At 37.6% G+C, this 26,714-nt stretch overlaps 1 protein-coding gene across 2 annotated transcripts; it reads left to right on the top strand.

The window, feature by feature from the left end:
- The first annotated feature begins 870 nt into the window (after positions 1 to 870).
- UBA3 (ubiquitin like modifier activating enzyme 3) lies at positions 871 to 26,714 on the top strand. Of its 2 annotated transcripts, XM_032149475.2 has the most exons (18): positions 871 to 907; positions 1,089 to 1,130; positions 3,320 to 3,440; positions 5,707 to 5,787; positions 9,589 to 9,671; positions 13,193 to 13,273; positions 17,035 to 17,078; positions 17,644 to 17,708; positions 18,013 to 18,168; positions 18,967 to 19,069; positions 19,208 to 19,321; positions 23,829 to 23,882; positions 24,324 to 24,360; positions 24,446 to 24,527; positions 25,154 to 25,254; positions 25,371 to 25,434; positions 25,529 to 25,583; positions 25,910 to 26,714. In XM_032149475.2, the coding sequence occupies exons 1-18, from the start codon at positions 888 to 890 to the stop codon at positions 25,996 to 25,998; spliced, it is 1,392 nt and encodes a 463-aa protein (XP_032005366.1). In that variant the 5' UTR covers positions 871 to 887; the 3' UTR covers positions 25,999 to 26,714. The 2 variants fall into 2 exon arrangements, with proteins under 2 accessions (XP_032005366.1, XP_032005367.1); XM_032149476.2 differs by lacking the exon at positions 1,089 to 1,130 and having other exon boundaries at positions 873 to 907.

Genomic DNA, 26,714 nt, shown 5'->3' with positions numbered 1-26,714 from the left:
TTACTTTTGATTCCAAATATCATTCTTGTCCCACTCCATAAAAGGAGATGTGTATGTGTGTATATATATATATATATATATATATATATATACATTTTTGAACATGATCACTTCCCTCTATCCAGCCATCCAGATTCATAGTGTATATTTGTATTTCTGACTCTAGAAGAAAATAATTGAAACTTTTATCACCATTTATCTTTAGGTGATAGGACTATGGGTGTTCTAAGTTATTCTTTGATTTTTGTGATTGTTTTCCTTTATGCTTTTTTGTTTCTAAATATACACATTTATCTCAGGTAAAAAGTTTTAAAAAAATCATTTCGTTTCCGCTGAACTTATCTAACAGAATACTTTCTAATAATGAAAATATTAATGCTGATTTGTACAAAGAAAATAATAATCTCCCACCCCACCACTGTAAACTGATTTAGATAAATTTATTATTACAGTGAGTACTTATAAAAGCAAAGACTTTGGAACCATCCTGAAAAGCAGAAAGTAGAAATTTCCTTGATCTTTGCCCCTAGAGGAAAGCTCTGGCATATTGGGATGGTTCTTCAGGAGTTTTTCATAGAATATACCAATATTTTACATAATTACTTATTAACATATAATTTGTATAAACGCATAATGTATTGTCTACATTTTCACGCTGCGGAGCAACATTATGCACGGTATAAGATTCACCTAATTAAGCGTAGGTAATTAAGATTATAATTACGGGGCAAGGCTTTAAAGCCCACGGGAGCCCGACCGCAGTCAGCCTCGCCCCTCCCTGCCGGCTCTGTTCCTGGCCTCGCCCCTCCCCGCTTTGCCTGTGCCGCTCCTCCCCGCTCCTCCCCGCCCCGCGGCGCGAGGGCACCTGGGAAGAGGCGGAGAACAATATGGCGGATGGCGAGGAGCCGTAAGTACCGGGGCTCTGCAGACGCGCCGGGCTGGGCTGGGTTGTGAGAGAGCGCGGCGGTGGGCGGCTGCCGCCGTCACCCGGGGTCCCCCCACCCCCCCGCCCCGTCCCCTCGCCCCCCTCCCCTCGCGGCGCCCAGTGTGTAGCGCGATGCTGACCCTTCTTTTATTCTCTCTTTTAGGGAGAAGAAAAGAAGGAGAATAGAGGAGCTGCTGGCTGAGAAGTTAGTGCTGCCGGGAGGCCGGGGCCCTCTCCGGGGACCCCCGCCTCCCCCCACCCCAGGCCTAGGGGACCAGCCGCAGCGGGCCCGGGGGGCTGGGAGGGGGACACCCGGAGCGCAGGCCGCGCGGCCTCATCCCCCGATCCCCGTCCCGTAGCCCCGGAGGCCTGGCGGGCCGCTCCCGGTCTCTGCCCGGTGCGGGCGTCGGGGCCAGGCTGCACTGCCCCAGCTCCTGCAGGGGCCCTCCGGGGTGCCTGACGTAAAGATCTTGAGGAGGGACCCTTGTGCACTCCTCTTCCTCCATCCAAATTGTCAGAGCCGTGACCCTGTGAAAAGGCAATCTACCTTAAACGCACAGGAAAAGGACACAAGACCGTTTTGTGGCCTTTTGCAAACACTGAGACAGTAGTACTAATTGCAAACTTTTAATGATAACTCTACATGTCAGATATTGTACTAAGCACTCCAGTCATTTTGGCAAAATAATTGGCTCTTAAAAGAGGTTATTGACCTCAAACAGCCTATTTTTCGCTTTTACTACACACCCTATTTCTTATCAGATGCTTAATTCTATGCTGGTGAGACAGATTTAATCGAAGTGTTTTCTAACCTGGCTAGCGCCACATAATTTACTCCCCTCCCTGCCTGGGCAGGGAAAAATACTCTTGCATTGGTTATGGTGAGTTTGTAATTTCCGTGCCAATTCCCAGTAGCAGTGCTTTGATCTTTATGTGTGTCCCTCAGACAGTTGAATTTCAGCTGCAAGAGGACTGGGATGACAAACTTAATTTCACATTCTTTCCTGCCTTTTATTTCCCTCCCACTTTTACATGAAATCACAATTAAACATTGCTTACCATATCCCATGTACTGTACTTAGTCCTCTATGTGATTATCTCTACCCTCATGGCCGAAAGAAGTAGCTATGAACGGCCTACAGATGAGGTTTGTGGCTATTAAGTAATCTGCTCAAGGTCACAGTGCTATTAATTGTGGAACCCAACACAACTCTGACATCAAAACCTGTGGTTTTTATCGCTAGGCAATACTTCTTGGTCCCTTTTGTAAAAATTGGATATTACTAATATATTTGACGGTAGAAACTGTGGGGTTATAGGAAATTAGAAAATTAAAAATAATCACAACCAAACGTGAATCTTACACTAAGTATAAAATAGATGCATTTTGTAGAGGAGTCCCACCTTATTCTGTTGTATGTTCTAAAAGGTTTCTAGATGCCTATCTGTGGCGTAATTGTAACCTAAAAACTTTGTGTTTAGTGGCAAGAAAAGCCGTCTCACAGTATTAAGAGATTCTTTAAAAAATTAGGACCTCTGCCACGTTCAGTGGCTCACTCCTTTAATCCCAGCACTTTGAGAGGCCGAGGTGGACGGATTACTTGAGCTCAGGAGTTTCAGACCAGCCTGGGCAACATGGCGAAACCTGTCTCTACTAAAAATACAAAAATTAGCTGGGTATGGTGGCATGTACCTGTAGGCCCAGCTGCTTGGGAGGCTGAGGCAGGAGAATCACTTGAGCCCAGGAGGGCAAGGCTGCAGTGAGCTGCAATCACACCACTGCACTCCAGCCTGGGCAACACAGTGAGACTCTGTCTCAAAAAAAAAAAAAAAGAATAAGAAAAAATAACCTCTTTTTCTGAGAAAAGTGTGTGAAAATTCCTCTCATCAAAATAATTTTTAGATTACACCTTTGGAAAGGATACATAAATATTAAATTTGCATCAGACCCATAAGTATCAGAATTCTGAAAGTGTGACTTTTTTTCTCTGTTGTATCTCTTATTTCCTAATGTAAGTGTGTTAAAACAACAGATTGAGGAAGCCTGCAGTGATTTTTTTTGTAAATACCAAATGTAGAGAAGTCAATTTCTCACATAATAGACCAATATCCTAAGTTGAACCTTGGATTGCTTTAGGAAACCAAAAACATGTAGACTGATTGTTTCATCCATTGGGTGAAATAAAAATAGAAGCGTGCAGTTCTTAACTTTAAATGAATTGTATAATAGGCAAGAAAAAATTTCAAAGCATAAACATAATCACGTTGAATATTTCCCTTTTTATTTGCGCAGGTCTGGTGTGGTTACCTTTTCATTTGGGGATACCATAATAGTTGTAGGTGCGGTTTTTTTCATACTGATCTTTGCAGCTGAATTTACTGTGTTCTGTGCAGAATGGCTGTTGATGGTGGGTGTGGGGACACTGGAGACTGGGAAGGTCGCTGGAACCATGTAAAGAAGTTCCTCGAGCGATCTGGACCCTTCACACACCCTGATTTCGAACCGAGCACTGAAGTGAGAAACGTTTATTTTTAAATAACTGCTCTAATAGTTTTATGTTTCAAAACTAATAGAATGCTTCTTTTTTAATTTGCTCTTACAATGAAAATACTAATAAAATTGTTCTGTGAAACTAAATTTTTCTTAAAATATGAAATTGAATATTAACAACTGATTTTGTTTGAATGACTATTTGAGTCTTCACATTTCTCATGTAATATAAGTTGAAAATTTTTGTGAGAAAAATAACTTCATGACCTCATGTAAAAATTTAAAATTCCAGTTTAAAATGCTTTCTGAAACATAACTCCCCTTTTGTAGTGCTACTGTGAGAAATTAATTTTGACAGGAATATAGATGTGCTTATTTAAATTTTGAAATTTAGTTGGAATGAACATGTTAGCTTTGAGTATAATTAATTGCATGTTAAGAATTATGTAAGTACTAAATAATAGAGGCATAGAATTTTGGACTAATAGTGTCTGATTTAAGGCAAGTGTTCAATTATATGTGACTTTTTTTATTACAGGGTAGGGAAAAGTAGAGCACATCTTTATGTCCTTTTGTATTTATAAAAAGATAATATTTTGAAATAGAAATACCATGTTACTCCTATAAATTAACGTGCAGACTCTTGGTTTGGCCCAGTGTCTCATGTGAATAACTTTCTCCTTTGATGCTGGGCAGAATTGAAAGCATTAAAAAGAAAAAAAAAAAAGAAAAAATTGAAAGTATTAATTCTGTCTTTCTTTGGATAACACACCATATTTTCTTGTACTTCTAAATTTTTTTTTTGGCCTGATAATTTAAGATTGTTACTTCTGTTAGATGATTGTATTTCTGCTGATAAGGCATTTTCTAAGAGTTTTAGGTGTTTTCGTGTTATCTCATGTTTTGTGAGTTTTGCTCACTTTATTCAAAAGGAGATGTTGGCCAGGTAAGGTGGCTCACGCCTGTAATCCCAGCACTTTGGGAGGCCAAGGCGGGAGGATCACTTGAGCCCAAGAGTTCCAGACCACCCTGGGCAACATAGAGAGAACCCATCTATAAAAAAAAAAAAAAAAAGAAAAGAAAAAGAAATTAGCTGGGCATGATGATACATGTCTTTGGTTTCAGCTACTCAGGAGGTTGAGGTGGGAGGATTGCTTGACTGCACCTGGAGGTGGAGGCTGCAGGGAGCTTTGATCATGCCATTGCACTCCAGCCTGGGTGACACAGTGAGACCGTCTCAAAAAGGAAAAAAAAAAAGCAGCTGTTACTCTTCCCCCCTCCACCCACCCCACATGGAGTTTCGCTTTTGTTGCCAAGGCTGGAATGCAATGGTGCGATCTTGGCTCATGGTAACCTCCGCCTCCCAGGATCAAGTGATTCTCCTGCCTCAGCCTCCCGAGTAGCTGGGATTACAGGCGCCCGCCACCACACCTGGCTAATTTTTTATGTTTTTAGTAGAGACAGGGTTTCACCATGTTGGTCAGGCTGGTCTTGCCTGACCGCAGGTGATCCGCCCACCTCGGCCTCCCAAAGTGCTGAGATTACAGGTGTGAGCCACAGTACCCAGCCCTGTTACTCTTTTTACCTTACTGTTTTAGTCCTTTAAACACCTTAGGCAGTGCTTGATCCTCTGCTTTTTAAATTTTTAAACTTTTATATTTTTAGGAAGTTAACTGAATTTGATGTTCTCTATCCCTTTTCAAAAATTAAAAAACAAATTAGAGATAGTTTTCCTTTAATTTCTTACAATAAAAGGCAATTTAAAAACATTAATGGCCGGATGCGGTGGCTCATGCCAGTAATCCAAGAAACTTTGGGAGGCCTAGGCGGGCGGATCACTTGAGGTCAGGAGTTCGAGGCCAGTCTGGCCAACATGGTAAAACCCCATCTCTACTAAAAATGAAAAATTAGCCAGGCGTGGTAGTGCACACCTATAATCCCAGCTACTGAAGAAGCTGAGGCAGGAGAATCACCTGAATCTGGGAGGCAGAGGTTGCAGTGAGCCGAGATCCCATCACTCACTCCAGCCTGTGTGACAAGAGCAAGACTCCGTCTCAAAAAAAAAAAAAAGAAAAATTAACATTGAAACTTCCTGAAATCATTAGAGTTTTAGAATTCCTGGTTCGATAGAATTCATAAATTTCAAATAATTGATCAGATACGAAGTCTGCTCTTTATCCCAGTTGCATTTCTTCATGGAAACATCAGAAACTATTTGAAAGTTTGTTGCTTTATTTATAGTCCTTGCGGTTATCGCCCAGCTTTTAATATGCCTTTCCATTCTTTACAGTCTCTCCAGTTCTTGTTAGATACATGTAAAGTTCTAGTCATTGGAGCTGGCGGCTTAGGATGTGAGCTCCTGAAAAATCTGGTAATATATATACATATATATATATAAATACATATTTTTTTCTTCTTTGTGATAAGTAAACCTTACTTATCTGTCATACTAGGAAATTTCTTGTGATTCTTAACCTTTTCTCTTGAGCCTTTGTTAGATAAGTTTAGCATGCCAAATTCCAAACAGTAATTAAAATGATAAAACTTAGGAACTTTTTAAATTCCAAAGCTCTCAGCTATAAAGTTATTGATAAAATTTCGTACTTCAATTTTCTTCTCTGATCTTTAACAAACAAATTTTGGTGCTTCCTCTGGCAAAACCTCCTAACTTCAATGAAGTAAATAACAAAACTGGTAATTCATATTTTAATGTATAGTTTCAAATAATTTATTATTTCTTTTGCTTCCCCAAATAACCCAGCGAGGTGGGTAAGACGTTACCCCATTTTATATAGAGGGAGACATTGAGGTTTAGAGATGTTGACTGACTTGCTGAAGTTTTTCTGGATTGTAGCGATGTGCCTGGAATTGAATCCAGGTCATCAGTTCTTAGTTAAGTGTTCTTTTTCAGTGAACCATTAGGTCATTTTATGACCTAATAAGACGGTTTTGGACACCTAAGTTTTGGGAAAGCTAAACCTTTACTGAACTTATTTCCATATATTTAGAAATAAGTATATAATTTGATTTAATTAATTGGTTTCCTTGACTTTTTCTAATCGCAAAGTAACTTTTTATAAATTTTAATGAGTTTATGTAACACAAATGAGTAGAGGCAGAATTGATTTAGAGTTGTATGCTAGGCTTCTCACTGCTGTGTAGAAAAGTGGAAATGCTGGAATAGGCTCTTTAGAAAATAAAGCAGGTCACAGCCAGATGGAGGACCCAGATCATTGGCCAAGGGGGTTAAAGTTCTAATATAAACATAGCCACGTTAATTTTGTTAAGAAACACTAATGTCACTTGAGTGAAGTTGTAAAAACTTAAATATACTTCACTGTATTTAATGCCTTGCTGGGTTCTGTGGGGATTATATGTCATCATGGTCTCTGTCTTCAATGAATCTGAAGTTTCACTGGGGAGATAAATCTCACATGAAATAAATAGCAGTATGCATGATGTACTCTGTGGTGGGATGCCAAAATGACAGTACCGTATCAAACATAAATACTCTAGCAGTGTGAGAACCAAAGACTTATAGAAGGAAAGGGTTTATGGAGGACGGGCACTGGTTTTTGTTAGGTATTGTAAATGTACAAGTTTCCTAAAGCTTATTAAATTTCGAAGCCATTATTTGCAAATGTGACATTTACTAATTTTAAGTGTAAAATAATTGAAGATTAGATCTGAAGATTAGTTACTAAGCAACTTTAAGGAGCGGCCCTGTTCTTTATTGCATTACGGTAATCTTTTACACAAAAGAAGAAAACTAAGGGTTTTCAATTTTACTCCTTGTTTTGCTTATTTAATTCACTGTAAGACCCCTAAAGGCTCATTCTAACAAAAAAGAATATGATACTAGGCTGGGCACGGTGGCTCACGCCTGTAATCCCAGCACTTTGGGAGGCCGAGACAGGTGGATCACAAGGTCAGGAAATCGAGACCATCCTGGCTAACACAGTGAAACCCCGTCTCTACTAAAAAATGCAAAAAACAAAAAATTAGCTGGGCGTGGTGGCAGGTGCCTGTAGTCCCAGCTACTCGGGAGGCTGAGGCGAGAGAACGGCGTGAACCCAGGAGGCAGAGCTTGCAGTGAGCCGAGATCACGCCACTGCGCTCCAGCCTGGACAACAGAGCGAGACTCCGTCTCAAAAAAAAAAAAAAAAAAGATACTAATATTACTGGTTGAGCAAATATTTATTGAGCCTCCACCCCATATGCCAAGCACCACTTTAGATGCTGAGATACAGCATTGAACAGAGAGATGTTTGCGTTGGTGGGACTCACATTTTAGTTGAATGAAAAAGTGAGTATATAGTATGTCAAATGGTGTGAAGGGAAAAGGTTTACAAAAAGGTGCTATTGAGTACAAAGGTCAGCAAATGAGCCATACAGATATCTGTAGGAAGAATATTCTAGTTAGAGAGAATAACAGGTTCAAAGCTGTGAAGTGGAGCACTCCTGTTTGTTCAAGGACTGCAAGGAGGCTATCATCGCTAGAGCAGAAGTGGGTTGGCGGAGCATTTTTGGAGACCATATCAGACAGATAATGGGAGATGGAGGGGCTTGGAGTGGATATCACAAAAGACTTTGGAGGTTGCTGTAAGTGCTCTGGCTTTTACTCTGAGTCATGAAGTCATTGGAGAGATTTATGCAATGAGAGACTTGATTGGCTTTTCACCTAGGTTACTGAGGCTGATGCATTGAGAATAGACTAAGGGAAGAGCAGGGAGGAGGAAGAAACAGAGAGACGAATTGATTATTGTAGTCCTCTAGACAAGAGACAACGTGACTTGGAACAGGATGGTAGCATTGGAGGTGGTGACAGGTGGTCAGATTATGGATATATTTTGAAGATGGAATCAACATGATTAGCTGATGGATTGGTGGTGTGCTGTGAGAGAAAGAGAGGAATCAAGGATGATACAACAAGGTTTTTGCTCTGGGGGCAGGGACCTGGAAAGATGGAGTTACTGCAATGAGGAAGATCTGGAAAAGAACAGATTTGGTTGTTGTGGTGAGCAAGGGTGATCAAGTTTGGTTTTGGAAACTGTTAAGTCTGAGATGTCTGCTAGATGGTCTATATCTTATAAGATCGTCTGAGATCACCAGAACAAAGCACAAGGCTGCTCCGAATTCTGGCCAGTAAAGTAGGAAGAAAACTGAATGAACTGGAAACCAATTTTTAAAAAGTGTTCAAATTCTCATAAGTGTGGTGACCAAGTGAAGAACATATTTTAGGGTGGAGGAAGTGACCCACCCGGCCTAATACCTCAGAAAGGTAAGGTCAGATAGACTGAGAATTGGTCCCTGGAGTTAGCAACACGGAGGTTATTGGTGACCTTGACAAGTACAGTTTCTGTGGAGTTTGAGAACAGTCAGGACTTTGAAAGCGCAAATATGGACAAGTCTTGAAGATCTCTTGGTATAAAGGGGGACAGAAAAATGAGGAAATTATTGTCAAGTTATTTGATCATCTAAGTAAACTGACCAAGACCAGAAAAGTTAGTTATTGAGACTTATTTTTTTCAGTTTTTTGCATCTGCTGGTAAATTTGAATGTGGTCGTAGTGTTTAGAATGCATGGCATTGTTATTGAACCCTAACAGGTTTTTTGTTTTTTGCCTTTCCCTACTTTTTGAATTGCTTGCTCTTGACTCAATATCTTTTAAGATACTCCTTTTACATATACAGTCTACCTATGTGTGTGTTTTTATAATATATGTCTTATAATAGTTACCATTTCTGAATCGTGGCATGCTTAATATTAAGTAAACTAAGATAAAGCTTGTAGGAATTGCTTTTAACAATATTTTGAAAAAATAATAGCAAGCATAGTAAAATTAAAGTATCCATCAATAGCAGCAAAGCAACAAATTTTACAAGTGCGTTTATGGAATTTTATATATATGTAAAATAGTTTTAATCTGTAGAAATTTTGAGTTGCTCTCTTTTGGTTATAGGTTATTTGAAACTGAGTGATTGTACACTTTTGACCTGTTCAAGAACTCTGAATTTTATATACCTTGCAAGACTCTCTTTCAGTCATCGAATACAAATTACACAGAATTTATTACTGAGAATTTGTAGACTTAAGACTACATTGAAAACAAATATTACATTTTTAAATGTGAGGAAACGTCTGCTTAATTGGATTGTTTTTATTCCCACAGGCCTTGTCTGGTTTTAGACAGATTCATGTTATAGATATGGACACTATAGATGTTTCCAATCTAAATAGGCAGTTTTTATTTAGGTAAGTTTTAATATCTTAGTGGTTTTCTTTTTTTAAGCTCTGATTATCATTTGAACTTGTACATTGCAGTTTAATAATTTTTAAAAATGACTTGAGAGGATAATACTAATTTTATTTTGAAAAACGAAACTACCACTCCCATTTTAGGTAAAGTTTTGTAAGAAAATTTCGGGCATCTTGGTGATAGTAGTTATGTAAACAAATACATGTTTTTGTTTTTTCGAAGAAGTCTCCTTCCAAGGGTTTATGTGATTTTTGGGAATATCCTCAGGTTAACTGTGCTCTGCAGAAAGGAAAGAACAGTAGCTCTTCCTCCAGTTGATGTCAGAAGAGAATACTCGCTGGAGTATTAGGCCCTAGTGAGAGATTGGCAGGGATTTGTGAGCCAAGGTTTGAATGGTGACTGGAGCAATAAAGTTGGGAAAGAGTTTGAGCTTTTCCTACAAGGGGAAAGAAAATGGAAAGTCGAGGAGAGGAAAACCGGAACCAATTGGAATGGAACAAAGAGGGATGGTTACCTTAGGCATGTATGGAATATAGAGAACATCAAGGAGTGAGTCGTTGAAGATGAGTTTAAGAACAGAAGTAGAGGTCAGGCATGGTGGCTTACGCCTGTAATCCCAAAACTGGGAGACTGAGGTGAGAAGATTGCTTGAGCCCAAGAGATCCAGAGCAGCCTGGGCAACAAAGCGAGACTTTGTCTCTACAAAAAAATTAAAAAATTAGCCGGGTGTGGTGGTGTGCACCTGTGGTCCCCGCTGCATGGGAAGCTGAGGTAGGAGGATCGTTTGAGCCCAGGATCTCGAGTCTGCAGTGAACCATGTTCATGCCACTGTACTCCAGCCTGGGCAACAGAGCGAGACCCTGTCTCAAAAACAAAAACAAAAACAAAAAACCCCGAAAAACAAAAACTGAAGTAGGCCATGTATCCAGACATGAAGAAACGTTCATTCATGAATTTAGTATGTAATATTGAGGGGTTTGAGTAGCTTAGGTAAAAGTGTGTATTTGTTAGTCAAAGATACACAGAGATAAGGACTTTTTTTCTCTCTCTCTAGTTAGTAAGTTTGCATCTGTTACTGACAGTGCTCAAATTGTTCTGGGTATATAGGATAATGTTGAGCTAGCAAAAAAGGTAACATTCAATTTTTGGATAGGCATAAAACCTCTACATTATCTTTGTGGAAGATCTTAATGGGACTGAAGTATGGATTAAAATAAGTTAATGAAGTGTTGTAATTGCAGTGTGACCTTTATGTTTAATTTTTAAGCTTTATTTTTTGTGTATTTTGAAATTTCCCTTCTCTATAGCAAAGTTTGTGGGCTCTGTCCAGCTTGTCAAATTTTGAGTTGTGAATGCTCTGAAAAAGATACCACTGAATTGATTTGTTATTGATACAGGCCATAAATTTGTGGCTAAAATGGTTGAAGATGGTAATAATGATATGTAGCAAGTACTTCTAAACTATCCATATTATTCCATTTAATCTCAACAACTTCAGGGTAGATTCTTGTGTTCAAGGTTAAATAATTTGGGCAGAGTGTCCTGCAAGGATGATGTGTGTGAAAGGCCATTTTATTGAGGTGGAGCAATCTGATTGCTTCATCCTGGAATGCTAAATTAACAAACAGTTCCCAGAAACCATCTAGGAGTTCTTTTGTTTGAGATCTGCTGTAAAAGCACATAGAATATACTACTTAAAATAATCCTAGAAGTCTACTTTATCCCTTTTACATACCTAAAGATCTTTCTGTGTGCGGAGCCATTGAATGCAATACTGAAATTAAGTTCTTTGATTTATAACAGGGCCTTTTTTATGTAAGTTGGTACAAAGTGAAGATAAAACATTTACCAAAAGTTTTGAATCAAAAAAGAACGATGCTTTATTGGAGAGAAGAAAAATTGGTCTGGCATGGTGGCTCATGCCTCTAATCACAGTACATTGGGAGGCTAAGGTGGGCGGATCACTTGAGGTCAGAAGTTCGAGACCAGGCTGGCCAACATGGTGAAACCCTCTGTCTACTAAAAATACAAAAATTAGCCAGGCGTAGTGACTCATGCCCGTAGTCCTAGCTATACTCTGGAGGCTAAGACAGGAGAATTGCTTGAATCTGGGAGGCAGAGGTTACAGTGAGCTGAGATTTGTGCCACTGCACTCCAGCCTTGGTGACAGAGTGAGACTCTGTCTCAAAAAAAAAAAGAAAAATTGACGTGCTAAAGTGTTTTTCTTTGAAATTTCACATTTTTTTCTAATAAGCACACTATTTATTATTTTCATTTATTTTAAAAGTATTTACTGTGTGCTAGATATGAAGGAATATGAAGAGAGTTAGAACATGGTCACTTTCATCCAAATAATAGTCTAGTGGGTATGATAGATGTGTATGTAACAAATATGTTATGAAAAAAGTAATAATGTTCTTATTATATACATGGAGTGGTTTCTCTGAGGAGAATATGGAAATATTAGGTAAGAAAATACCATTTGTATAGAACTTAGAGGAGGAAATTCATATCCTTTCCTGTCTATATGTGTGGTTATTATTTAAGAGTGACCTTTTGAGGCTTTATATGTTCAACTTCTTTGATGTAATAGTAACATTTGCAATTTTAGCTGACACTTTTGGAATTATTCTTTCTTTAAAAACATGGTGCCGGGTGTGGTGGCTCACGCCTGTAATGCCAGCACTTTGGGAGGCTGAGGCGGGCAGATCACCTGAGGTCAAGAGTTCAAGACCAGCCTGACCAACATGGCGAAACCCTGTGTCTACTAAAAATACAAAAACTAGCTGGTCGTGGTGGTGGGCACCTGTAATCTCAGCTACCCGGAGGCTGAGGCATGAGAATTGCTTGAACCTGGGAGGCGGAGGTTGCAGTGAGCCGAGATCGCACCACTGCACTCTAGCCCGGGTGACAGAGTGAGACTCCGTCTCACAAAGAAAAAAGAAAAAAACATGGTTACAGCTTCTTTTCTTTTTTATTTTTTTTCATTTTATATAGGGTCCAGTGAGATTTTTTTTTTCTTTTTTTTTTTCATGCAGCTTCTTAGGGGACACAAAATTTGCTGCTTAATCAGCACACACAGGAAGAAGGGGATAAATGAAGGTTCTTGCATCCCAAGGATGAATCTTATTGTGTATATTTTAGCCAAGACCTGCGGAGTAACACCATAACTTTCTGAGCTCTAAGAGTGGGATAATTTTTTACAGTGGAAAGTGGCCAGGAATCATGGCATTATTATGCTTTATCTGGGAGGAAGAACACTGTTCAGATTTTCACTTAATTAAAGCAATACTTAATTAGACTTATGTTAATTTGGACCATTAGCAAGGGTTGACATTTAAGGTTAAATGACCATTTACCAAAAGTTATTACTGAAATCAAAATACTTAAGCAAAAATATTCCTTCTAAATTTCCTATAAGTAAACTTACTGTGAATTTACTTTTATGTTTGAAAATAAGTTATGTAGATCATATAGATTTATAATATGAATTATAATTTAAATATTTTTCCTGTAGGCCTAAAGATATTGGAAGACCTAAGGCTGAAGTTGCTGCAGAATTTCTAAATGACAGAGTTCCTAATTGCAATGTAGTTCCGTATCCTTTTGACAAGAAAATTACTTAATTTTTAAAAGCTTTTTTCCTTTATTATAAGAGATATTTAACAGAGAATACAGATAAGCAAGAGGGAAAAAAATCAGCAGTAGTAACTTTATTACTGAGATAACTGCTGGTAACATTTTGCTATCTATTCTTCCAGTCTTTTCTGTATGGTTATATAAATATTTTTTTGGCCCTGATTTTAACTTAAGTTTATAAAGTCTGTTTTATCATCTACTTTATTTTGCATTATTGCCCTTAATTTCAGTATCAATTACATATCTCCTTTACTAGAGTGTAAATTCCTAGGCTGGATCCAATTAATCTTTGTTTCCTTGTAGTAGCAGACAGAGTAGGCAGTCAATATAGTATTAGCCAAATGGAAGGTACATCACAGTAAATTTATTTTTACAAGAAATATGTTTTTAAAAAGGAGTATTTACACTGTAGTTTGAATTTAGATCTGGAGACCTTTTGGCATTTTATAGAAAGTCAGAAGATGTGATTTCTGTGTAGAAAGTCCCACAGAATACAAAATCAACATACTGGTGAACTTGTGAAAACTTACGTAAAATACAATGCCATTTACAACTGCTTACAAAGATAAATACTTAGATGTAAACTACAAGACCAGTATGAGATTTATATAGTGAAAACTACAAAATGCTGATGAAAGAAATCAAAGAAAATCTAAATAAATGGAGAGATAGTCCATCTTCGAAGATTGGAAGATTAAATATAGTAAAGATGTCATTTCTCCCTAAATTTGTATGCATATATACCATAGTTTCTATTAAAATCCCAGCAAAATTGTCAATACAGATGATCTTCTTCTAAAGTTTATATAGAAAAGCAAAGGAATACCTACTACAATTCTGAAAAAAAAGTGGGAGGAATCACTATCCAAATTCTAGACTTATATGGCTATAGTAATCCAGACTCAGTGGTGTTACCAGAGGGATACATAGATGACTAGAACAGAATAGGGAAGCCAGAAATAGCCCCATATAAGTATGGCCAATTTGTTTTTGATAAAGGTGCAAAATAGTTCAATGGAAGAAGCATAGTCTTCAACAAATCGTACTGGAGCAATTTCATATCCATCGTTAAAAGATGAGTTTTGGCCTAAACATACAAAACTAACTCAAAATGGATTATAGGTGTAAATATAAAATATAAAATCAGCCAGGCGTGGTGGCTCATGTCTGTAATCCCAGCACTTTGGGAGGCCGAGGTGGATGGATCCCTTGAGGTCAGGAGTTCGAGACCAGCCTGGCCAACATGGTGAAACCCCGTCTCTATTAAGAATACAAAAATTAGCTGGGCACAGTGGCGTGTGCCTGTAATCCCAGCTACTCAGGAGGCTGAGGTGGGAGAATCGCTTGACCCTGGGAGGCTGAGGTTGCAGTGAGCTGAAATTGCGCCACTGCACCCCAGCCTGGGCGACAAAGCGAGGCTCCATCTAAAAAAAAAATAAATAAATAAAAATAAAAAACATAAAACGATAAAACTTTAGGGTTTGGTGGAGAGTGCTTAGGCTATGTCAATAGCAAGACCTGTAAAAGGTGGGGCATGGTGGTGCAGATCACTGAGGAAGCAGTGAGCTTTTATCATACCACTACAGAGTCCTGGCTGCTTGGGAGGCTAAGGTGGGAAGATTGCTTGAGACTAGGAGTTTGAGGCTATAGTAGGCTGTGGTCATACTGTGAATAGCCACTGCATTCCAGCCTGGGCAATGTAGTGAGACATCATCTCTAAAAAATTAAAATAATTTTTTGTAAAAGCATGAGCCATAAAAGGAAAAAATTGATACACTGAACTTCATCAAAATTAAAAACTTGCTCTGTGAAAGACCCTCTTAAAGGGATGAAGAAAAGCCGCAGACTGGAGACAATACTGGTAAAGCATCTGACAGAGGACTCATAGCTAGAATATATAATGAACTCTAAAAACTCAACAATAGGAAGAGATATTTTACTAAAAAGGATGACAAAAAGCACATGAAAAGATGTTTCACATCAAACTAAGACCACCATGAGCGATACTGTTACACAGCTATTAGACAAAAAAAGCCAGTCTCAAAAGGTCATATACTGCATGATTCTATTTATATAATATTCTTGAAATTACAGAATTATAGAGATGGCTGGGTGTGGTGGTTCAGGCCTGTAATTCCAGCGCTTTGGGAGGCTGCGGCGGGAGGATCACTTGAGCCTGGTTGTTTGAGACCAGCCTAGGCAATAAATGAGACCCTATTTCTGTAAAAACTAGAAAAATTACCTAGGCATGGTGGCACATGCCTGTAGTCCCAGCTACTTGGGAGGCTGAGGCAGGAAGATCAGTTAAGTCCAGGATGTGGAGGCTGCAGAGAGATCTTTATTGTGGTAGAATAGTTATGTGTGTTGCCTGGGGTGGTGGTTACACAAACCTATGTGTGTTTAAATGACAGAATTATAAACACACATTGTACCAATGTTCTGTTCATGGTTTTGGTACTGTACTATAGTGAGATGTAACTGGGAAAGGTGCATGGTACCTACCTATACTATCTGTGCAACTTACTGTGAATCTATATTATTTCAAAATAAAGAGCTTAAAAATGCAAATACAGGCCCCTGTAGGGAAAAAGGAAGAATTGAGTTGGTGGGGGTGGGTTGGTTAGTGGGGGGACACTCAGTTTGTCTATCCCCATTATGTGGGTCTGGGAAACTGGGTATTTTCTAGAAATCCAGATTAGATTTCTTATTTTGGCTCTTGGTTCCCTGATTGTCGTTCCTCCACTGTTTGCTTTGTTTCTTTTTTGACCTCTTTCTAGCTGTAGCTTCGGTCTCCTGCTTGCCTAGCATTCAAAGGGAATAGAGATCTGAATGGCTGAGGGCTAGAATGGAAATTATTGTTCATAGCTTTATTTGTAGGCAAGAATTAAAAATCTAGAGGAAGCATGTATTGTCCCTTTTTTCTCTGTATTGCTTTTAAAAAATTTATAGTGGACTATTTATCTTAACTTTAGAGAAGTAGCATAATTTATAAATTATTAAACAATTGCTCCATTCATTAGAAAAATTAAAACAAGTTTTTGCAGACATGTGCTATTAAAACATTAAGTGCTATATTGACTCACCTACAATCAATTTTGAATGGGGTTTCCTTTTTAGCCTCCAGGGATGGGAAGACTGGCAATAGGGTTTGGTAGGGTAACTTGAAAACTGAGTTAAATTAGAAAGGTAGAAAAAATTCGTACTTTGTCTCCTCCCCACAAAAAATAAAAACAGTGAAATCTTTACCAACTGAAAAAGCTGTTGAAATTTTCTGTATGTTAAAAAAATGAGCTTTGCAGTAACTCTTAAAATCACCTAGCAAAATAGGAACTATAATGTGCATCTTTCCTTCACTAAAACATTTATTGCATCTCTTCTTGATGCTGATGATTGAGGACACACATTCTGCTTTCCTGGGGCTTATAGTTTTATATAAAAACCAAAGCAAAGTAGAAAGTATACCTCCTACCAAGGGCATAAATATAATGATATAGGGGTTCAGGAATGAGAAAAAGTAAGTAGTTAGGGGAGGAATGGCAGAAAAGTTTTGTCAGAAAGGAGAGTTGTGTTCATTTAGTCAGATTCCTTGAATTCCACTGATGTGAACATTGATTACTTACTTCTTGTTTTAAATATACACAGAGTGTGTTCCTTATGGCATTGTCAGATTCATTTTAGAAATTGAAACTTAGCTGCTTAAGTTCCTTTACTTGTATTCAGACATTTCAACAAGATTCAAGATTTTAACGACACTTTCTATCGACGTAAGTTTTTTACTTGAAATTAAATGCCTACTAGATTCTTAGAATTTTTTAGTTGGTAGCTATTCGAATATTGCTAGCTATTTGAAGGCTATTTCTTCACTTGCTTTCCTCTCTCAGTGTTGGCTTTTCAGTAATGTTGCTGATAGACTGAAAAGAGAATGCTAGTTTTAGCTGACATGACCAGCTACAATTTTCTATGCTGACCTGAATGAGAGTTCGCTCAAGGAATAGGAGCTCTGAGAACGTATATGGGATTACAGTAAAAAGTGCTTGTGGTTTTTTTGTTTGTTTCTTAGAAAGTGCAAATTGTTTTCTGCAAGTGCTTTTTTTTTTTTATTAGTAAACTTTATTTTTTAGGGCAGTTTTATGTTCACAATAAATTTGAACAGAAAATTTTTGAAAACATGGGTTCTCATAGAGCTTCCTGTTCCCACAAACACGCAACCTTCCTAATCAACATCCTGACCAGAGTGGCACATTTGTTGCAATCGATGAATCTACATCGAAAGATCATCATGCAACTACGTATTTAAAAACTAAAGTTGCTTTTTTTTTTTTTTTGTAGAATTTCATATTATTGTATGTGGACTGGACTCTATCATCGCCAGAAGATGGATAAATGGCATGCTGGTAAAGACTTTAGTGTTGTTATAGTTCTCTGAGGTTCTTGCTGCTGTGCTTCACATCCTCAAAATTAGAATTGATACCATATTTTTGAAAATTCAGAGTTTAATTTTGAATTAAGTATATTTACTCCATTGTTTATTGCCAGTCATTGGTTTTCAGGTGAAGACACAAATTGTTATTATGATCCCTTGATTTGATACATTGGTATTCAATAGCACAACCGACTCATAGGATTACTTGAAAGCATACTTCTTCTTTTGAATTCTTATCCCCTTCCCCTTTAAAGCCCTTCAAATTGTTTTCCTAGATATCTCTTCTAAATTATGAAGATGGTGTCTTAGATCCAAGCTCCATTGTCCCTTTGATAGATGGGGGGACAGAAGGTTTTAAAGGAAACGCCCGGGTGATTCTGCCTGGAATGACTGCTTGTATCGAATGCACGCTGGAACTTTATCCCCCACAGGTAATCAAAAAAGCACCTGCATTCCTTTCATAGTATCTTGGCATGGAATTAGGGATTAATTATTAAGTCTAGTTAATATGTAGAATTTTTAATTAGAGGTAGCCGTATTTTAAAAATTACACCAAGAAGATAAAATATGAAATTCTGCTCTATTTGAGGAAAGATATGAACCGAGTACATTGTTTTGATACTATTCCGCTTTCATACTTTATTTGTATTTTTTATTTGGGGAGTAGGTATCAAGTATAATTACAAAGCTGTATATTGATGTCAAGCTGTAATCTATGTGGTTTTCACCTGTATTTATTTCAGGGAAATAAAGATACCAGGGATGAGAATGGTCTTTCCAAGGATGGGGCTTTTTGATTTACATACCCACTTTGAAGAACACTTGAAATTTTGAATAATAAATGTAAACAGTTTTATGAATATTCACTTGGGATTCACTTAACTCTGAACTTGCTTTTGTTTTGGTTTGTTTTATACTTAAATATTAGGTAAACATAACAAGGTGTTCATATTTGAGAATCTGTTCAGTATTTTTCTTCTCATAGTCTAATAAAGCTTAAATTTTATATACCTTGTAAATGTAGGGCAAACCTGTCTTTATAGGCAGGTCAACCTAAGTGAAGTGACTCAGATAATCTTTATTATAGTTTGAGAGGCATTTTTAATGGTATACAATATTTTGAGTTGAAACAAATTGTATGAAATTGTTAAGAACTAGATCATAACTGGAAGTTGCATTTTAAAATAATTCATTTAAAATTCACTAAAAAGGACAAACTGTGGTTTTAGGTTAATTTTCCTATGTGCACCATTGCATCTATGCCCAGGCTACCAGAACACTGTATTGAGTATGTAAGGATGTTGCAGTGGCCTAAGGAGCAGCCTTTCGGAGGTAATAAACCTAATTTAATAATCTAGAATTACATAAAATACGTATTTTTTCTATATTATTCCTTTGGATAATTTCATTAAAAACATATTGTTTTGTGATTACATATTCCTGTCTTCTCTCTCTCTTTTTTTTAAACAGAAGGGGTTCCATTAGATGGAGATGATCCTGAACATATACAATGGATTTTCCAAAAATCCCTAGAGAGAGCATCACAATATAATATTAGGGGTGTTACTTACAGACTCACTCAAGGTAAGTCAGCAGATTGTCATGAATTGTGATGTTGGGATGACTTAGGGCTGGGATGCTTTCAGGAGAGTAATTGGTAAGTGAGTTTAGACAGTACCATCCACTTGAAGTTCAGTAAAGGTACCATGTAATTCATACTACTTATTAGCTAGGGGGAATTTAATAAAATTATCGAATCTTTCTTACTTAGGCTGTAAGTCATCCAAGTCAAATGGTCCACTTTATCTTCCACTGAATTCATCATCTCTTAGAGACAGTCTATTTCACATTTGGACAGGACTGTTAGACAAATATTCTATATATTGAAGAGAAGTTGTCTTCAGGCCGGCTGCGGTGGCTCGTACCTGCAATCCTAGCACTTTTGGAGGCCGAGGCAGGCGGATCACCTGAGGTCAGGAGTTCGAGACCAGTCTGACCAACATGGCAAAACCCCATCTCTACTAAAAATACAAAATTAGCTGTGCGTGGTGGCGCATGCCTGTAATCCCAGCTACTCAGGAAGCTGAGGCAGGAGAATCACTTGAACTCAGGAGGCTGAGGTTGCAGTGAGCCTGAGATTGCGTCATTGCTTTCCAGCCTGGGCAACAAGAGCAAAACTTTGTCTCAAAATAGAAATTGTCTTCAGTTTGGTCTGACTGTTGTCCCAGTACCATATACAATCTAATTCCCTTTTAAGTAATAGCTTTTAACGTATTGAGGACAGTGATCACATCCTTTGCAAATTTTTATCAGTGCCATAAACCTCCCTAGTTAGTTCCTTTAACCCTGTATTAGTTCATTTTGCTTTGCTATAAAGGAATATCTGAGACTGGGTAATTTATTCAGGAAAGAGGTTTATTTGGCTCACGGTTGTGCAGGCTGTGTGAGCATGGCACCAGCATCTGCTTGGCTTCTGGTGAGACCTCAGGAAGCTTTTACCCATGGTGAAAGCTAAGGGGGATGGCAAGTCACGTCATATGACAAGAGAGGGAGCAAGAGAGAGAGGAGGAAATACCAGGCTTCTTTTAACAACCAGCTCTTGCGTGAACTTAATATGGCAGGGAGGGCACCAAGCTATGCATGTGGGATCTGCCCTAACGGTCCAAACACCTCCCACTAGGCCCCACCTCCAACACTGGGGATCACATTTCAGTATGAGATTTGGAGGGGACAGATATTCAAACTATATCCAACCCTTTGATATGTTGTACAGCTTCAGGTTCTCCTGTTGTTTTTCTGTAACCATATTCCAGCTATCCATATTGGTTAACTGGAATATAGTTAGAGAAAACAACTTTTCCTGATTGTTCAGGCCAACATGCAGCATTATGGGACTGGTCTTACTTTAGATAATAGACTTCTGATAACTGATGCAGTCTTAAAGGAGAGCAGGTATTTGTGTTATTGTTGTTTGTTGGTTGTTTACATTGATGCTATACTTTCGATTCTTTGATTTTACTAGCCCCTGAAAGCTGGATGTTTTGTCCACATATGCGATTGCTAAGCCACATCTGCCTATTATAAACTTGGCAGTTTGGGGAGTGTCTTTTTTTTTTTTTTCTTAATATCCAAGTATAGGTCCTTACAAATGTATTCTTAAAATTCAACCTGTTTTTCTCTCTTTGTATGTATTCTGCCAACTTACCTGGTGTTTCTAGCTTCATTTCACCTGTTTTGATAATTATATCCTTTATTTCTTTTTCAAATAATTGATTAAAATTTTTAATAAGACTGAAGTATCTGAGAACAGACATCTGAATCATACTTCTGGCCAGGCCCTTTTAGGTTTATCTCATTCTGTTCATCAGACCTTCTTGGGTACTTTGTATTTCTTTATCTTGTTCACAAGGATGTCATGAAAAACCTTTCCAGATCCTCTACTGAATCCTAGGTATACTATCTTTTGCATTTTCTTGAGTTGCTAAGTTAGTCATAGTAGCCAAATGAGGCTACTCCAACATGCTTTGTCTAGTAACCAGTCATGCTCAATCGTAGTGATCAATGTTTCCAATCTAGTTACAGTTTCCTTTTTTAGAATTTTGCCCAAGATCATTACCAGGTTCACCAGGATGAGATTTGTCTTCTTTTTGAAAATCTGTCATTTCTATCCTGTTGATTATTTCCTTTTATTTACTGATCTAGTGACGTCATTTTAAAATTCCATTTATACCTACTCCTTGTTGCCCTCTGCATTCTCCCTACACTGACCTGCTTTGTGTTCCTTGAACACACCAAGTTCTTTTGTACGTTAGAGCTTTAATACTCCCGAGTTCCTATGCCAGGGATGCTGTTTCCTTGGATCCCCTCAGGCTGGCTCCTCATCTCTTGGGTGTGTGCTTAATCAGTTTTCCTAATCATTCAACCTAAAATGACTTCTGAGCCATTCACCATTCTATTTTTTTGGTAATTGCTCAGAACTGATTAATGGTAGCCTCATTCTCCTATGCAAAGAATGTTTCACACTTACACTCTCTTACATCCTTGCCCCAGGACCAGGACCATTGCTATTGCTGTTTACGAACAGCTTTTTCCTCAGGTCATTGCATGGCTGGGTCTTTCTCACGGCTTAGGTTTCAGCTCAAGTTATCACCTCTCCAAGGAGGCCTTCCCTGACCATTCTGTCTAATGGACTGCATCCGTCATTCTCACTCTAACACATACCTCATTTTCTTCATAGAACTCTTCAGTATCTCAGGTGTTCCAAGTATTTACTTTTGTGTTATCTCCCCTATCAAAATGAAATCACTATACCAGCAGATACTTTTTTTCACTGCTACTATGCACAACACCTAGAACAGTGTCTGGAGCATGTGTTACACATATTTGCTAACTGTTAGAATTAACAAATGAATTCAGTGTGTTCTAATCAGGAACTGTAAATTCTTCATTTTAATATGTAGTGTCATCCATGCTTCTTTACCTTTTACCAGGGCTTGGTGTGTGCTTTCTAGCCTGATGAATGAGGGCCTCAACAAGGAGTACAGAAGGAGAATTGGAAGTGACATTGCACAAGCCAGTGGTTCTATCTCTTCTGTGATTTTTCCCCTTGTTCTCAGTATAACAGAAAGTTGCCTTTCTACCCACTCTAGCTTTTTTTGGTCGAAGGGCAGGGGTATGGGTGGCAGGGGTTGGAGAAAGAGGGGAGTCCTTAGCATTTTGGCAATGTTCTTACTGGGCAGTGTCTCTTACACTCTTCACTGTTGGTGACTGTCACTTCCTCCTTTCAGTACATCCTGCTACATGTGGTTCACTGGAGAGCTTCCAGTTTAACCATCATGCAATTTATCTCTTTTTAAATTTCCTCTTCTCCAAAACTATAGATAATCATATGGTCACAGTCAACTTTTTAAAAAAGCTCTCTTTCATGTCTTCTTAGCTACTTGCCATTTTTCCTTAAGTTTTTGAAACCTGCCTATACTTGGAGTCTTGGGAACACATCTTGTAGTGTTTCCTCACACTCTGAGATAAAATGGCTACTTTTTCTTGAAGTTTTTGTCTTCTAAAATGAACAATTCAAATATAGTTATAAAATGGAGTATTTATTTTGTACTTTTAAAAAATGGTTTAAGGTGGGGCTTTGTTTATTCCTAATATGTGAATAATACTGATGTGAAAAAATGTGAGTCCCAGCACTTAGGGAGGCCGAGGCGGGCGGATCACGAGGTCAGGAGATCGAGACCATCGTGGCTAACATGGTGAAACCCCGTCTCTACTAAAAATACAAAAAATCAGCTGGGCGTGGTGGCAGGCGCCTGTAGTCCCACCTACTTGGGAGGCTGAGGCAGGAGAATGGCATGAACCCGGGAGACGGAGCTTGCAGTGAGCTGAGATCGGATTGCGCCACTGCTCTCCAGCCTGGGCAACAGAGCAAGACTCTGTCTCAAAAAAAAAAAAAAAAAAAAAAAAAAAAATGTGGGGTTGAAGTAGAGAACTGTATTTAATAGTTTGTGTAGCCTCGGTTGTAGAGTAAAAGATAATAAAGGGCAGCTTTTCTTTTTTTGTGAATGTTTGTGAATCAAGTGACTGAAGCTGTTGCAGGAATAATTAGATAACACTTATTCTTCATGGTGTATCAGTTAATATCTGTGTTCATATGCCAACCCCACCTCTTGCTAAGTATATAGCTGTGGATAAATTATTAAATTTCTATCAGTCTCACTTTTCGTATGTTTAAAATCAGGGTAATTAACATGAAGATGTTATGAAAATTAAATAATATCTTATTTAGTCTTTACATTGTGCCTGGAACATAATAAATACTCTAAATTTTTAACTATTATGATGTTACTGTTTCACCTTTCTATAGTACTTACTTGAGAGAGTTTTCTTTGCTACTGTAGCTTAAGATTCTGAATTTACTGCAAAATGATGGGGATGTGAAAGATTGTTTCATGGTTAAATTTATTTTCTGGCTTGAAAGTCTGAAAAATCAAGTTTTAGAAAATGATATTTAATAATCATGCCTTCTAATTTAAGAGAACTCTTTTATTTTAAAGAAATGACCATATTTTAATTGATATATTTTTTTCAGGGGTAGTAAAAAGAATCATTCCTGCAGTAGCTTCCACAAATGCAGTCATTGCAGGTGAGGATAAAAAGGCCATCACTTAGTTTATTTTGCTTCCTTTAGTTTTTGACATTCCTGCAGCTTTTTTGTGTTGTAGGAATTTGATATCTTCGTGGATGGGTTGTGTAACTAAGCTGTCGAAAAAGAACCAGCTATTAGACTTTGCATATTTTTTGTCTTACTTTATGTCTTAAGTTCTCTGCAGTAAAGAGACATTTTAGTTTCATTTGAAGCAGGGCGTTTATTAATCTGATAAACAAGAAAAACATGTACTGTTACTCTACTACATGAATCACACAAAGCAAATACAAAATCTGTTACTTTCTCAGTTTTTAAAAATTGGAATATATATTTTTTAACGAAGAGCCAATGTAAATTTATCTGTTCTGATTTATAACTGACTTTTAACGTGCCTAATTTCCATTGAGTTAAAGCACCTGTATTTTCTCCCCCCTTCAGCTGTGTGTGCCACTGAGGTTTTTAAAATAGCCACAAGGTAATAGGTTTCATTTTTAATATGCATGTAAATTTATGTTTTGACTTGGTTCAATTATGTAAAGATGGACATTTTTTCATTACAGTGCATACATTCCCTTGAATAATTACTTGGTGTTCAATGATGTAGATGGGCTGTATACATACACATTTGAAGCAGAAAGAAAGGTTAGTAGTATTAAGAACACATTTTTGATCATGCATATTTTGATTTTTAAATATTATTGGTTAGAAATTTGAACAAAGTCACCCATACATTTTCTAACTTCCAGAATTCTCCTTATTATATATCTTTTGCTTTATAGCCTGAAATAACTCTATAGCAAAGTAATTTAAAAGAAATGGTCGGCCAGGCACGGTGGCTCACGCTTGTAATCCCAGCACTTTGGGAGGCCGAGGCGGGCGGATAACGAGGTCAGGAGATCGAGACCACGGTGAAACCCTGTCTCTACTAAAAATACAAAAAATTAGCCGGGCGTGGTGGTGGACGCCTGTAGTCCCAGCTACTCGGAGAGGCTGAGGCAGGAGAATGGCGTGAACCCGGGAGGCGGAGCTTGCAGTGTGCCGAGATCGCGCCACTGCACTCCAGCCTGGGCGACAGAGCGAGACTCTGTCTCAAAAAAAAAAAAAAAAAAAAAGAAATGGTCTATTATGAAAAGCAGGCTTTAAAGCATAAACAATTTTTATAGGAAATATGCATGATTATAGAACAACCTGATTTTTATTTTATTGTTCATAAAGAGACTAGTATTGGTGCATGTGCTGCTGTAATTTGTTGTGTATTATGTGTGTAGGAAAACTGCCCAGCTTGTAGCCAGCTTCCTCAAAATATTCAGTTTTCTCCATCAGCTAAACTACAGGAGGTTTTGGATTATCTAACCAATAGTGCTTCTCTGTAAGTATCGTAGATTTTTGTTATGTTGCAAAAATCATTTTTGTGATGTTTGAAACCTTAAAAAAATTATCTTTTAATAAAAATGATGTTTGATACTTCTCTCTCATAATCTTTAGGCAAATGAAATCTCCAGCCATCACAGCCACCCTAGAGGGAAAAAATAGAACACTTTACTTACAGGTTATCGATGTGTATTTTTAATTTTTTTCAGAAAATTATGTCAAGTTTTATTTTACTTTAATGTGTCTTACATTAAAATAATTCTGTTTTCTAGTCGGTAACCTCTATTGAAGAACGAACAAGGCCAAATCTCTCCAAAACATTGAAAGGTATTTTAAATAAGGGTATTTACTATTCATTTTCTTCCTTTTCTCTCTTTTTGGTGAAAGTAATCAGTGCTTGTTCTAGATTTCCTCTTAATGCCTTGTATATGGTCAGGTAATAATTACTTACAACTTCAGACATATTAATAGAATTAATTGTTCTTTTAGTAGAATATTTTAAAATCTCTAAGAAATCAAATATTACTTTGATTAAAGAGGATTGAATTTTGATGTTTTTCTAGACCATAATACTCTATAGTTTGTTTACATGTGTATTATCCTTTTTGTTGAGATTTTTTTTGCTTGTATTAATTATATTTTTTCTGTTTTAGAATTGGGGCTCGTTGATGGACAAGAACTGGCGGTTGCTGATGTCACCACCCCACAGACTGTACTATTCAAACTTCATTTTACTTCTTAAGGAAAATCTCCACATAATAGAAAGCTCATGGAAATAATATACTTTGTGGATGCTAAGAAGTTTAATTGACGTCACTTTTAGCAATAGTGTTGCCGCGATTTGTCTTTTTTTATATAATGAACCACTCTTTTTTAACTTTGTAACTTTCCCTTGAAGACAGAATTTTGGTGTTGGTGCTTGTAAGCATTTTCATTAATAATATGAGAAATGATACCTGAAGAGAGAGATTATGAGCAAATATATTGCTTCTTTTAGAGGAGGAGGCATACACCCTCTTTTGTGTGAATTTTGTTATTATGGTCAAAGAATGCATTCCTAGTTTTCATTTGAGCACCCAAATACACAAAAGATGTCCCTTTAAAGAAAATAAAGAATTAAGTTTTAAATAACATTAAATTTTACAATTTGACATCTGGAGTATATTGGACATAGGCTATTTCTTGATGTAATAACTCATTTAATTGTGGCCATCCAAATGAATATTATTGCAGAATTTATCTTGTCCGCAATAATTTGTAAATGGTGTTATAGCTGAATACCTGTGCATGAAAATGGGCAATATTTTCATCTGTTTACTTGTAGTGCCATAGAGGCCAATATGCACAATATTAACTAATGCCAAGACATGGCTGTTTAAAAAATTTAATGTTCAAACAGTTATCACTGATGGTTTTGCACTATTTATTAATAAAATCATATATTGTGTACTTCTTTCA

This window comes from Hylobates moloch, unplaced genomic scaffold, assembly GCF_009828535.3.
Source record: "Hylobates moloch isolate HMO894 unplaced genomic scaffold, HMol_V3 SCAFFOLD_4, whole genome shotgun sequence".
Classification (NCBI taxonomy): Eukaryota; Metazoa; Chordata; class Mammalia; order Primates; family Hylobatidae; genus Hylobates; species Hylobates moloch.
The sequence above is the reverse complement of the archived record's forward strand: the minus strand, read 5'-3'. Positions and strand labels throughout refer to the sequence as shown.